We start from the raw sequence: 12,597 nt of genomic DNA on the forward strand, positions 1-12,597 counted from the left end.
TCCAACTCCAGCCTCTCTGCTATGAGCAGGGACACCTCACACTAGACCAGGCTGCACAAGGGCTCATCCAACCTGGCCTTGAACACCTCCAGGGAGGAGGCATCCACAACCTCCCTGGGCAACCTATTCCAGTGTCTTACTACCCTCATGGTGAAGAATTTCTTCCTCATATCTAACCTAAATCTACCCTCTTTCAGTTTTAAACTATTATCCCTTGTCCTATCACTACACTCTGGTAAAAAAATTCTCCCCATCTTTCCTGTAGGCCTCCTTTAGGTACTGGAAGGCTGCTATAAGGTCTCCCTGGAGCCTTCACTTCTCTAGGCTGAACAGCCCCGACTCCTTCAGCCTGTCTTCATAGCAGAGGTGCTCCAGCCCTTTGATCATCTGTGGCCCTTCTCTGAACCCTCTCCAACAGCTCCATGTCTTTCTTGTGCCAAGGGCTCCAGAACCGTATGCAGTATTCCAGGTGCAGTCTCACCAGAACAGAAAAGAGGGGCAGAATCACCTCTCTTATCCTGCTGGTTATGCCTCTTTCGATGCAGCCCAGGACATGGTTGGTCTTCTGGGCTGCGAGTGCACAGTGGTTGCTCATGTTGAGCTTCTCATCTACTACCACCCCCAGGTCTTCCTCCTTATGACTGCTCTCTATCCATTCTCTCTCAAGCCTGTATTTGTGCCTGAGATTATGCTGACCCAGGTGCAGGACCTTGGACTTGGCCTTGTTGAACTTCATGAGGTTGTCATTAGTCCATCTCTCCAGCCACTCAAGGTCCCTTTGGATGGCATCCCTTCCCTCTAGGCTGTCAACTACTCCACACAGCTTGATATTGTCAGCAAACTTGCTGAGGAGACACTCAATCCCCCTGTCCCTGTCCCTAACAAAGATGCTGAAGAGCACTACTCCCAAAACCGACCCCTGGGGAACACCATTCATTAGTTGCCTCCACTTGGACACTGATCCATTGACCACAACTCTCTGGGTGTGGCCATCCAGCCAATAACTTATCCACTGAGTGGTCCATCTGTTGAATCCATGTCTATCAGTTTGGAACCAGGATGTTGTGTGGGACAGTGTCAAATGCTTTGCACAAATCCAGGCAGATAATGTCAGTTGTTCTGCCCTCATCCACCATCTCTGTAGCCCCATTGCAGAAGGCCACAAAATTGCTCAGGCACGATTTGCCCTCAGTGAAGCCATGTTGACTGTCACCAATCACCTCCATATTTCAAGCATTTCCAAATGCTCTACAGTCAGACCTCAAAAGCTTTCTGGAGGATACTGTCCTATAATCCTAGTTTTAAAGCAAAGGGAAGTGCTATTACTTTTGAAGTTACATTTCTTCTACCATGTCCTGGCATTTGCAGATCGTTCTGCCTTCAAGGTAGTTTCCCAGTGTTATGAGCACACCATTATATCTCTGATCCCTCCACTGACATGTAGCAGTCTTTGGGCTAGAATTATCCTGAGTAATTATCAGCCTCTTGGTTGCTGCCAAAAGGGTTTATCTTTGATGTTGCAATATTTTTTTCTCTAGTCCTTGCACTGAGGTATGTTTCTTTCCAAAGTGAGATCAACCCTGAGCAAACTAATGGATGCAAAAGTACTTGTCAGATCAAATATCAGGGTTTCAATTTGGATTGACACTATGAATCAGCCCAAGTCACGTTCTGTCCTTTCTGAGAACTTGTTAACTAATCTTTTATTGCCACCAGTAGTAGAAGTCTTCTTGAGACTGCAAATAAATTGGCAGCATTGCCCAAGGGCACCCATTGCTGATGATATATGCTCCTTGTATCATTTTTCCCTTTAAAGGGAAAATTCCTATTTACATTGGAAGTTTTGCTTGTTGTTTTACACAAAATGGTGAAAATCTGAACTGCAAGCTCCCACTAGTAATTTTTCTATTTTTATTGTACTCCACTTCAAGGGGTCCTGTATTGGGATGGGGCTTCTGAGGTGTTACAAGACTACGGGTAAGTAACAGAGACTGCCATAGCTATGGCTGTGATAAAGCTGGTAGGAGTGTATGGGAGGGAAGTCAGACAGTGAAGTCCAGAGTGCAGGGAGTGCCATAACCAGTAGTCAGTGCTGAGGCTGGGATGCAATAGGCAACTTTCTGATTTGCTGGTTGTGGTTAGGTCACAGGGATAAGAAGGACCCTGGTTAGAAATCTCTGAAGGTAACAAATGCTGGCTAGGAAAAATAATTAAAAATTAAAATTTCTTATTTCTGTCTCTGTTATGGCTTTTATGCCCAATTCTGTATGTGCAAACAGGAGGGTGGCTGCACCACCCTCTCCAGCACCCAGAAGCTGTCAATGTTGTGTCTGGTAAGGGCTTAGACAAGAGGTTGTGGCTGCCCTCCCCTCCACCCTGCAGGTGAGAGGTGGCCACCATCTTTGCTTCACATCTGCTGGGTTGGTAGGGAGACTCGTTGGGCAGACAGGCAGTGCCTGGAGTATGTTTAAAAAAAGGTTATTATTTTCTGTGTTCAACCCCTTATCTCATCTTTAGTAATTTGCATTTTGTTGCCTACCTTAATTTCCCATCAGCATTGATGCTGAATGCTAATTGCTCTGGGTAAATATATTGCCAGGTTATCATAAATTTAATGAGCTCTAGGTTTATTTTCCACATCTATCAGTTTCCTGCTGAATGCTCTAGCTCCCTGAGCTTTTCTTCCCAGTCTTTAGGATTAAGATGTGTGACAGGCCCTGGAGCCCAGAGTTTTGCGTTTCTCTTATTTCTCTTTGATGTAGGAGGTTCCTGGGATCTCAGCAATGTTAGGCTGAGGTGTGTGAAAGCCTGTATTAGCAGCTCAGATCAAGTGGAGGCCTGATTTTTCACTCCTGCTCCTTCACCCAAGCTCCAATTTGGTGACTCCAGATATGTTTCTTTGGCAGGGTAAGGCTGGTCACTCTCTGTGGAGGTTGGTTCTCCTCCCCTCCTCATCCAAGGACACAGCATTAGATACTATTGGGGCAGTTTTCCTTGGTGATGTATTTAGGTGTCTGTGAGCAAGGAAGCATTGATGTACGATGGGTGATTTAAATTCTCTCAGTAGCTGGTGGGGAGGAGAGTAGGAGCACCAGAAGGAGGTAAATCTCCTTCCCCTCCTTGAGAATTGCTGCTGCACACGTGTGCACATCCAGGAGAGCAGTGCACTGGGCAGAACTACTACAGAAATGAAAATGTACTTGGGAGAGAGGCCCAGAGTTTGACAGAGCACGTTAGGACAGTTTGGACAAGGCAATACTTGGTTTGTGAGAAAAAGTCATTGATACCTCCTTTGTGGTGGATGGATAATATCTGACTGTTGCTGGTGTCTGCATGGAAGTCCCTGTTAGAGGCAGGGGGACACGGAGTGCAGTGTCTGTGTTAGCAGGTTGTGCCTCGCAGTAAGAGCAGAGCTGTGAAGCCACAGTGCTGAGGCACCAGTGTTTGCCCTGCAGGCATCTGGGGGTGGTTTGTGGGCAACCACCAGGCACTGCTGCCTGCACAGTGTGTTGAGGTGATATTTAGGAAGATGTTTAGATGTACATGGGAACGTACCTGAGATGTGGATGTGGTCAATGTTTTTCAGTATCAGTCTGTCTAGTGGGATGGGCTGGTCTAGGACAGTGCAAAAACCACCCTCTCTTATGAAGGCCTGCAGCTCGGGAGTGAGGGAAGGACAGACAGGGATTAAGCTGGTGTCTGAGCCCCCATATTTCTGGGAATAGAAATGAAGTTGGTTAGCTGGTTTTCTGCCATCTGCTCATGAAGTATAGGCACTAAACAGCCCTAAATTATGTGCTTTCTCTCATCAAAGGTACACAGATAACATATTTGTATGAGAAACCTCAGAACTCATTGGTAGCTGGATCTCCCCTGCAAGATCACACCTTGTACTAAAAAGCCACGATAGAATCATAGAATGTACTGGGTTGGAAGTGACCTCTAAAGGTTGTCTAGTCCAACCCCCCTACAATAAACATATGGACATCTCCAACTAGACCAGGTTGCTCAGAGCCCCATCAAGCCTGACCTTAAATGTCTCCAGGGATGGGGCCTCCACCACCTCTCTGAGCAACCTGTTCCAGTGTTTCACCACCAACAGAAACACAATACAAGTTCACAGGCAGAAAACAGTCAGTCTAAGGTGTTCAGAAGTCTTTTTGTGTGGTTTTTTTTGTTTGTTTGTTTGGTTGGTTTTTTTTCCCTTTCCCCCTTTATTTTAATTGCTGGGGCTCCAGTTAGGTTGCAACCCTTCACAGAAGGTTCACCAACACATATGTGGGGCAACCCTCAAAGAGACTGAGAGCACCTTGAATTCTTGCTTCCTTCATATCCCACCCCCCACATTGCTAAGGGATGGTGCTGCTGGTCTAGAAACTCTCACTGCGTTCCTTGTCTGTCTCCTACAAAAGCAGAACAATTGCTTCTTAAAAAAAAAAAGTCTTTAAATCAGTCAAAAACTTTTCTATATTAACACAGGTCTACTTAGCCTTAATTTACATAAGCTTCATAAACTTAATTAAGTAGATGCACCAATACACTGAAGCTTTAGGAATTTCAGGAAATCCGGTGCCTTTTTTGTTGACTAAACATAGATATTTATCATTTATAAAACTCTTTATATATAGCATCTCTCATAAAGAAAACAATTCTTAAGAAGAGTAATTATATCTCCATTAATTAAGGAAAAGAGAGAACACGTACAACAAACTGAGTTGGAACCAAGAATTTTTACTTCTTTCCAACAGTCCTGATGTCTTTGGGATAAAAATTTCTCAGGTTGCTGGATTGACTAATGAAGAGATCATTAGAAAACTTCGTACATTCTTAAAACTTTTCTGAGCTTTAGGAATCCAGCACCAGGAAAATTTTTAGGTCTTGTAGTGTAAATTCTGCCTGTCATAGTGTTCCTGTAACATACTGAGCCTAGAAGTAGGGTTTTGAATCAGTGTTATGGTTTGCTATTACTGCCCATCCTTCATGCCGATGAGTCATCTTGTATTTTTATCATTATATCAGTCTTCCAAAATCCATTCAAAATATTTGCCAAGCTAAAAAGCATAACAACTGCAACCATAGATATCTCTGTCCATTATTACCTTTCTGTTACGTTTAATTTTGGTAATTAATAGGAAATCATCAAATAGGAAGAGGTAGACGTCAAGGAGTCTTGTGCTTTCTGAGGAGGAAAATGAAAAAGCAATCAGCTTTATGGTGTGATTAATTTAAGTTATTGCTGCTTCTAAGATGAGGCAGATTTATGAATCACTGCATCTCACAAAATGCTTTTAACAAAGAAGCATAGTTTCCAACATAGCACACAAGTACTCATTCTCTAGTCTGTACTCTCAAAGGCAGCACTTAAAAAATTATATTTTTTGATGATTCTGAGCAGCTACCTCATTATGAAAAAACAACTACTTGCCTGCCAGGAAAAGCGACCTGGATCCCCTGAAAATACAACAATCAGTGTGCTATAAACTAGCAAATCCTCTCTGGTAAACAGTGAGCCTTTGGCAAAAGGCAGAGGTAAAACAATAGGAAAGTGCCACCTTTTCCTGGTGCCTGTAAATACTAGTATGCTGCCCCCTTCACAGGGTTTTGCAGCAATGAAATGTTAAGAGATAGTATCACAAAAGCCTTTCAAAAGCTACACAAAATACTGTTGGCTTATCTTTTCTTCCTAGCTTAGGGGTAATGAGGATGTGAGGAATATAACATCAAATGCCTGTGAGAATGTTTCAAAGTCTTTCAGGTTGATGTCCAAGCCATTTTGATAACTTAGGTATTACTATAATAAATAATAAGGAGCAATTTTAAAAAAAACAAGATTAATTTTTTAAGCGGTCTCCTGCAGGAAACCTGAAGTCTTTACTGGGTTTGTAGTGCTTGGGCCTTTGACCTCTTTCTTGTTTATGGCTCCTTCTGTCCTTTCTGTGAATCCTTATTTCATTTTTGGTCCCAGCTTGCTGTCCTATTTCACTTTCAGAATCACCTCCTTTCTCTGCTGCAGACTTTATCACTTATAATCTGGCCTCTGACTACTACCAATAGGGCATCTTTTGGTTGGAAAAGTAGGCATGAAATGCCCAGGTGCTCTTTACAGCAAATGGGGATGGTCAGAGCTATTGCTTCCAGGAAATCTTGCAGGATCCTGAAATACTTTCTTGGGTGTTTGGTTCCAAAAGGTTTGGCTTAAAAACTTGTCTCATTAATGTCACAAAAAGTAACATCAGTAACTACTGAAAATTAAAATTCTAATGAGATGAGGGATCAGCCAGCTGCATGGAGAATAAAGAAGCTATCAGGAGGACCTTCTTATGTGCTACTGGAGATTCAGAAGACTACACAAAATCAAGTTAATGTGTATTAGACATCTTATAAAAACTACCCTGCTGTAAGTTTCTATGAAGTCAAAAATTTGGCAAAGGTTTCTCCACAGCATCTCTTGTACAGCAGTAGGTTTTTGTGGGCATTACGCAGGATAGATCTATTTGTTGTAAACTCTGTCTACTGCTGTGGATCAACTTTTCTGTTTCTTTGATTTGTACAGTGTTCACAGAGTCACTTAATGGCATCAGTTGGAAGGAACCTCTGGAGGTCTCTGGTCCAACCCACTGCTCCAAGCAGGCCAAGCTAGAGCATGTTGTTCAGTCAAGTTTGGAATATGTGCAAGAAAGGAAACTGCAATTTCTCTGGACCTTTGTATGAATATTTTACCACATTAATTATCAAAAAGTTTTTTCCAAATGTTTAATACTTCATGCTGCAACTTGAATTGTTATGTCTCATCCTTTCTCTGTGCAACTCCAAGATGCCTTTATTTCCATTTGCATCAAACAAGCCTTTAGGCAGTTGAAGACAACAGTAATGTCTTCCCTGAGCCTCCTCTTCCTAAATCTGAACAAACCCACTTCTCTTAGCTGCTCCTATTCTCAATTAAAGGATTACAAAACTCCATGCAACTGCGATCTAAGGGATCTCAGTTTTGTTCAAACAAGCATAGTTCATCTTAATACCAAATTTATGTGAGTCTATTCAGAGTGGGGACTTCAGGGCATCCTTATTTCTGTTGTGCAGTGTCATATTTGACTTGTGATTTCATTTTTGTCTGTAAAGATATTTCATTCAGACAAATGGCCAAATGGTAGGTGCTTTTACATCGCACATTTTAGGCAGCTGGCTGTCTTGGTGGGAAAGACTTAGGCTCATACCTTCTTCTTCATTTTCTAATTAAATACTGCAGAAAGTAATGTGGCCACCTGATGGCCACCCTTACCTCCTGCATCAAGAGAGCAGTAAGGAAGCACTGGCAGGAAAGGATTCAGTGGCTTTCTTTCTCCTCTGCCCACCACCCCCTAAACATCATGAGAAACTTTTCTTCTGGTCTCCAGAACCTTTTTCTTCTCCTCTGCTACTATAATTCTCCCCATGTGGGAAGGAAAACAAAACCACTGAAAAATGGACCATGTTCCTTTTGCTGCTCCCTTTACAATAGTAATAATGATGGTGGAAGAGAGAAAGTGTTGTGTGCTTATTCTCTTCAGCTCTGCTCCTGTGGAGACATGGACTGTGCTAATTTCTGTCAAACCATTGTTACCCCTGCAGCCACTTCTGCATACAGCTGCCAGCATCCTTTCCAATGATAGGCTTCTCCAAACTGCCCAGGCTCTGCTTCCTGCTCATACACAAAGTAAATCCTCCTGTCCTGCACAGGCAGAGATTCTGCAGCAGATCCCTAGCAAGCAACTGTGCCCTGCTACAAAATGGTGCCTGTGAGCCTGGAGACATATATCTTTGCTCTGCCAGGGCGACGGACACCTGCGAGCAGTTTTGTACAAATCAACATGCTCATGTGGGACCACTGTGCCATCTGTGGCATTAATGGCTGGTTGTATGAGTGCTCTGTTCATAAAAGGGAAATGACCTGGCAGGATAAAACCTTCTTGTTGCAAAGTGTCCATCAAAACAGCATTTTTTAGCAGAGATGAGATATAAAATAAAACTAGGAAAAACCTCTGGATTTGTCAGTAATTTTCATGAAACACATAGTAGAAATGGTGCCAGAGAATTGACATCGGTCCCAGGGCACATGGGGCACCTTGTGAAGAACAGTCTATGCTTTCTGTTTTCCTATTGCCATGTTCCGGAATGTGACAGTAACACACTCCCTTTGAGAGGCAGGCATTGGCCAGTCAAGCTAATTTCTTCAGCACCTGGCAGACTAAGTATCCAGATGTGACAACAAGCAATCATGCAGAATGCTCAGCCTTTTGGTAGTTTGGCTGTTTCTCAGTCTCCCTCTGACAAGCTGTACATTTGCTTTTTCTTTCCTGTGCTGCCCAGCTTCTGCTATAGAGGTTCATAGTGGTCCTGCCATGACTAAATATGTTTCCATCAGACTAATTCGTCATACCAGGACGTTTAGGGATGTTACCTGCTAGTGTTAGCCTCCCTTCATGAAGGAGAAGTCTGTTTGCTGAAGACAAAATGTTTTCACTGCTGTTTTCTTTTAGGCTTTGCTTCAAGCACTTGACCCAAAAAAAAGAGAGAGAGAGAGAGGATGGAGAATCTTGTATATCTGATGATAAACTGGGAGGCAACCAGCAGTTAAACAGAGCACACATGTGCTTTTATTTCAGGCTGAATACATCACACAGTTAATAAGTGAGCATGGCTATGTTTCTTCAGTGGGGCTATTGCTTAAATGTGTTTCTGCTTTTGAAATGTTAAGCTGGGTTTCTCTTTTTCTGACTTGAGTGTAATGGTTTTTGCAGCCCTGCATGTGAACAGACATAATCCTTGGGGTGAGACCCATTTGATGATGTTACCATAATGCTGCTTTAAGTCTGTCTGGTATGGTTAAAGTGGTAACCACAGCAGAAAGGTGCACGTGCTCCCAGATGTGCTGTGTAATTTTTTTGTAGTGCTATTTAAAAGTAAACAGAAATTTATCCAGCTCAGCTTGAGGCAAATAATTTCTACTTTGTATCCTTACAGAAAGGTAGCAATACTTACATCTCTCACATTTCATTCTGTCCTCTAAAAGCAAAAGAGAGTCCTTCTGGATTATATAGTGGTACTCTTTTGGATGCTAGCTGAGAGCAACCCATGCTGCTATCCTGTGCTCAGCCTGTGTGTTCAGCTACAGCATTTGCAGTGTCCACACTGGAGCTGCTCCTGTTAGAGCAGAGCGATCCCCAGTAACTAAAATATAGGCAACCAGCCAACTGTAGACCATGCTATAAAGATAAATGTTGTTTAAAAAAGTGCTTACCTCTGGGACAAAGAATCTTTTGTCACGATCCCAGACCTGAGGCCAAATTATGACCTCCTGCAGCTGCCTGAACTTCTGAAAGTTGTCCAACCACTTGACTTTACCTTCCAGATCCCCTGAAATACATGAAACATCAGTTGCCAAGGCTGGCAAAAACACTCTTGTTTCTAGAAGATGCTGGATACTGGTTTTTCTCCTGTGGAAGCCAAAGCACCTCAGGTGTGAGACCCCAGATGAAATCTTGGTCTCATTGTAAAACATTCCTAAACTCTTTTCAGGTCAGCAGAGCCCAAATTTTGACTCATGCATTCAAACATCCTTAAATTCACTGCTAAGTGAAAAGGTTGTGTTTGCTAATCTGACTGTGGAAGAGGGGGAATAATATAAAACTCAATTCAACTGTAGTCTTTAAAAGTTCTTCAGAAAAAAATCCTGACTTTCTAAACTGGGGTCTTGAGGGAAAAATACTTTTGGTTTCATACAGGCTGATCAAAAGACTCTTGAAATGAATGAGAATGAATTTCAGGGGAAGTTGTGCCGTAAGTGATTGTATATAACTGGATGGGGGCACCTCTGAATCTGATAAATGGGGACTAAGTCTTTGCTGATTCAGACCACTATGAGGAAAGCTTGAATGGACATGCAACTTAAATTCCAGGTTTATGTTAAGTGATATTGCAAATAATGGTTTCACACCCACACACACACTCACCAGAGGGTGAATGCTTGGACTGCAGCTGTTCCTTCTGTCACTGGTTCACTGGTGAAGAAGTGAAGACTGACCTTTGTTAGATGCTTGTGGATAAAGAGAGGTCACTCCTCCATTCTTAGTTTCCTTGGCCCGGAGGTATCTAAACTCTGATGACCTATTTCTTTGCCATTAATATTCCCCAGATATGCCACAGCCTTTTGGGGCCATACCTAGCACTGCTGTCTCCCCAGCAGAAGTCCCCAGACTAGTGACAAAACAATCTTATTTTCCTGTGGAACCTATTCTCTGCCAAAAAAGTGTGCTCCTTTGTGTGGCCATTAGGCTAGACTCCTCTTAAGACTTGGCAAGAAGAAAAAGAACCTGAGTCTGTCTTTTAGGTGGTAATTCTGTCATTGGAGTGTCTACCCAAGAAGAAAGAGCCCCAGATTTATCTGTCTCTAGAAGGTAATTTGATCTCTGCCCAAGGAGATGTTGAGTGTCCAGGACAGGGAGAAGGATGGTGGCAGGGGCAAGCCACTATGATGGGTGGCTCAAGGCCCTGGTGTGCTGTAGGTGAGGATGAAGTGCTGCCTGGCACCTCTCCCTTGCAAGATTGGTAGCATAAATGTTTTGGTGATGCACTGTCTTGTCTTTGATTTCAGTGGGGGCTGCATGAGGTCTCTGGGGAATAAACTTAGCTGCTGATGTACTACATGACCATAAGACACTTAGAAACGCATTTATAGCTTCCTGAACAAGACTGACTTAATAAATTATTTAGAATTAAGAAATTATTTACTTGAAACAAATGCAGGGAAAAAAAAATATTCCTGGACTAACCACCCACCCCTTCCCCCCCCACCCCCCAATAGCTAGAGAAAATCTGTAGCTGAGATAGCTCTTCAACTACGTTACATGGTAGGACCTTCTCATTTAGTGAAAGGTCACTGACATAACATTCCCCTTGTGAGTGCAATTTTATCCTATTAAGGATTAGCCTCAAAAAATCCTCTTTAGACACAAATCCAACTCAAAGACTTCTTTGTTTCAGATCTTTCTTGATTTGTACTAATTTGTGATCTGCTCTTAATAGTTTTCATGTAACTGCAGATGATTCTGAGCAAATACAAGTGACTCACTAATTTGGGAGTCCTGTGACCTTGCTCAGAGAGGTTTTGACAGCACAAGGGTGGTACCAATAATTTCCTATAGAGTGAGGAAGGGCTCAGGGTTGTAGAAAGGCATGCACATCCTCATTGCATCTCTGCAGGGACACCAGACCCATTCACACTCAAAGGACATGCACAAAAAGGCCACAAAACTTGCTAATTCTTAATTGCACACTCGACTTTTAACCTTAACTACTTACATATGGACTTTTCCACCTTCTCTTTAAGTGACCAGATAAAGCCTTTCTCTGTTTGGTCAGTGCTCCTCTTCCAGATGTTGTTAAGGAGGAGTGGGTAGCGTGTCAGTCGATGCAAAGGAGCGACCAGCAGCTCAGGCAGATGCAGCCTCTTGCACTGTTTATTTTGTTCACACCACTGCTGAAGACAAGGAAAATCAGCCTTAGGCTTCAGCTACTCCCTGGCAGGGAGGCAGCAATACAGTTTTCTGCATCACCAGCTGACTGGAATGAGACAGAGACTAATTAAAGACAAACTTATCACACAGTGAGAGCAAGGGCAGCCTAAAGGCTCTCTACAGGAGGAATCATGTTGCTCCTCCAGATTCTCTTTCTGCTTTGCTGCTCTCCATTTCAGATACTGTGGCCATGCTAGCAGACCAAGCAATGTTCTTATTTATCTGCCATTTTAATCATCAGGAAAAGCTCAGTTATGTTTGAGGGACACCTTATGTTTCAGGGTCACCCTGCTACTTCCCAATGCGGAACATTTTCCTAGGCATGACTGTATGAAATCCTTGACAGGGAGCAAGCAATGTGACTCTCCCAAGCCCTAAAAGCTGCAGAGTTTGGCTGCTACAAAGAGGTGTCCTCCCAGTTTTGGGGTTGCCTTTGAGAAGAGCCCACTTCTTCAGGTTTCTCTTTCTAAGTCTGTAATGTTGAAGACCAATTTTAAGGACACACTGGTCTGCTAATGGTAAGTCAGAAGGAGCAGAGCCCTATTCCCAGGAGCCTCATGACTGCACTGGCTGGAGTTGTTGCTTCAGGCACATGTGGTGTTGGCAAAGACAGAACCTGCCCTAAGTGCTTTAACTTTAGAAAGACATCACCGATAGTACTTTCCAGCCTTTGAAGGAGGTAAATGCTCCCTACTGGTGATGTTTTGGTACCAAGTTATAAATTTGCTTTATGTCTGGTTAAGCAAATCCTCACAGAGGAGATAAACCACTGCCATTGCAGTGGGGTTCTGGCTGTTCTACCCAGGATGCTGCTTCCTCCCGGGGGAAACATTCTCCTTAAGCAGAAGACCATCATACTCTTCTCCAGATGTGAGGTTTGTTTATGTAATTGCTGATGTGGAATAACACAGGGGCTGGGGGTTGTTTTGTAATCAGAGAATGTGAGTCTTGCTGTCTGCTAAAGCACATAAAATCCTACATACTGCGTTCCCAACCAACATCTAAACCAAGCTGATATGTAGGACATGTATCAAAGTGAAAATAC

General features: G+C 43.0%; 2 protein-coding genes across 3 annotated transcripts in view; one reads left to right on the forward strand and one right to left on the reverse strand.

Moving 5' to 3' along the window:
• Positions 1-12,597, forward strand: part of EEA1 (early endosome antigen 1) — a 253,947-nt gene that overhangs the window by 84,468 nt on the left and 156,882 nt on the right. The window lies entirely within an intron of this gene.
• The window catches only part of PLEKHG7 (pleckstrin homology and RhoGEF domain containing G7), a 32,753-nt gene that overhangs the window by 2,894 nt on the left and 17,262 nt on the right, over positions 1-12,597 (reverse strand). Inside the window, exons 10-14 of the mRNA XM_051621383.1 lie at positions 11,338-11,512; positions 9,278-9,393; positions 8,438-8,531; positions 5,100-5,179; positions 3,556-3,715 (exon numbers count right to left, since the gene is read on the reverse strand). Coding sequence (XP_051477343.1) covers positions 3,556-3,715; positions 5,100-5,179; positions 8,438-8,531; positions 9,278-9,393; positions 11,338-11,512 — 625 coding nt within the window. The remainder of the gene's footprint in view (positions 1-3,555; positions 3,716-5,099; positions 5,180-8,437; positions 8,532-9,277; positions 9,394-11,337; positions 11,513-12,597) is intronic.

This window comes from Apus apus, chromosome 1 (genome assembly GCF_020740795.1).
Source record: "Apus apus isolate bApuApu2 chromosome 1, bApuApu2.pri.cur, whole genome shotgun sequence".
NCBI lineage: Eukaryota > Metazoa > Chordata > Aves > Apodiformes > Apodidae > Apus > Apus apus.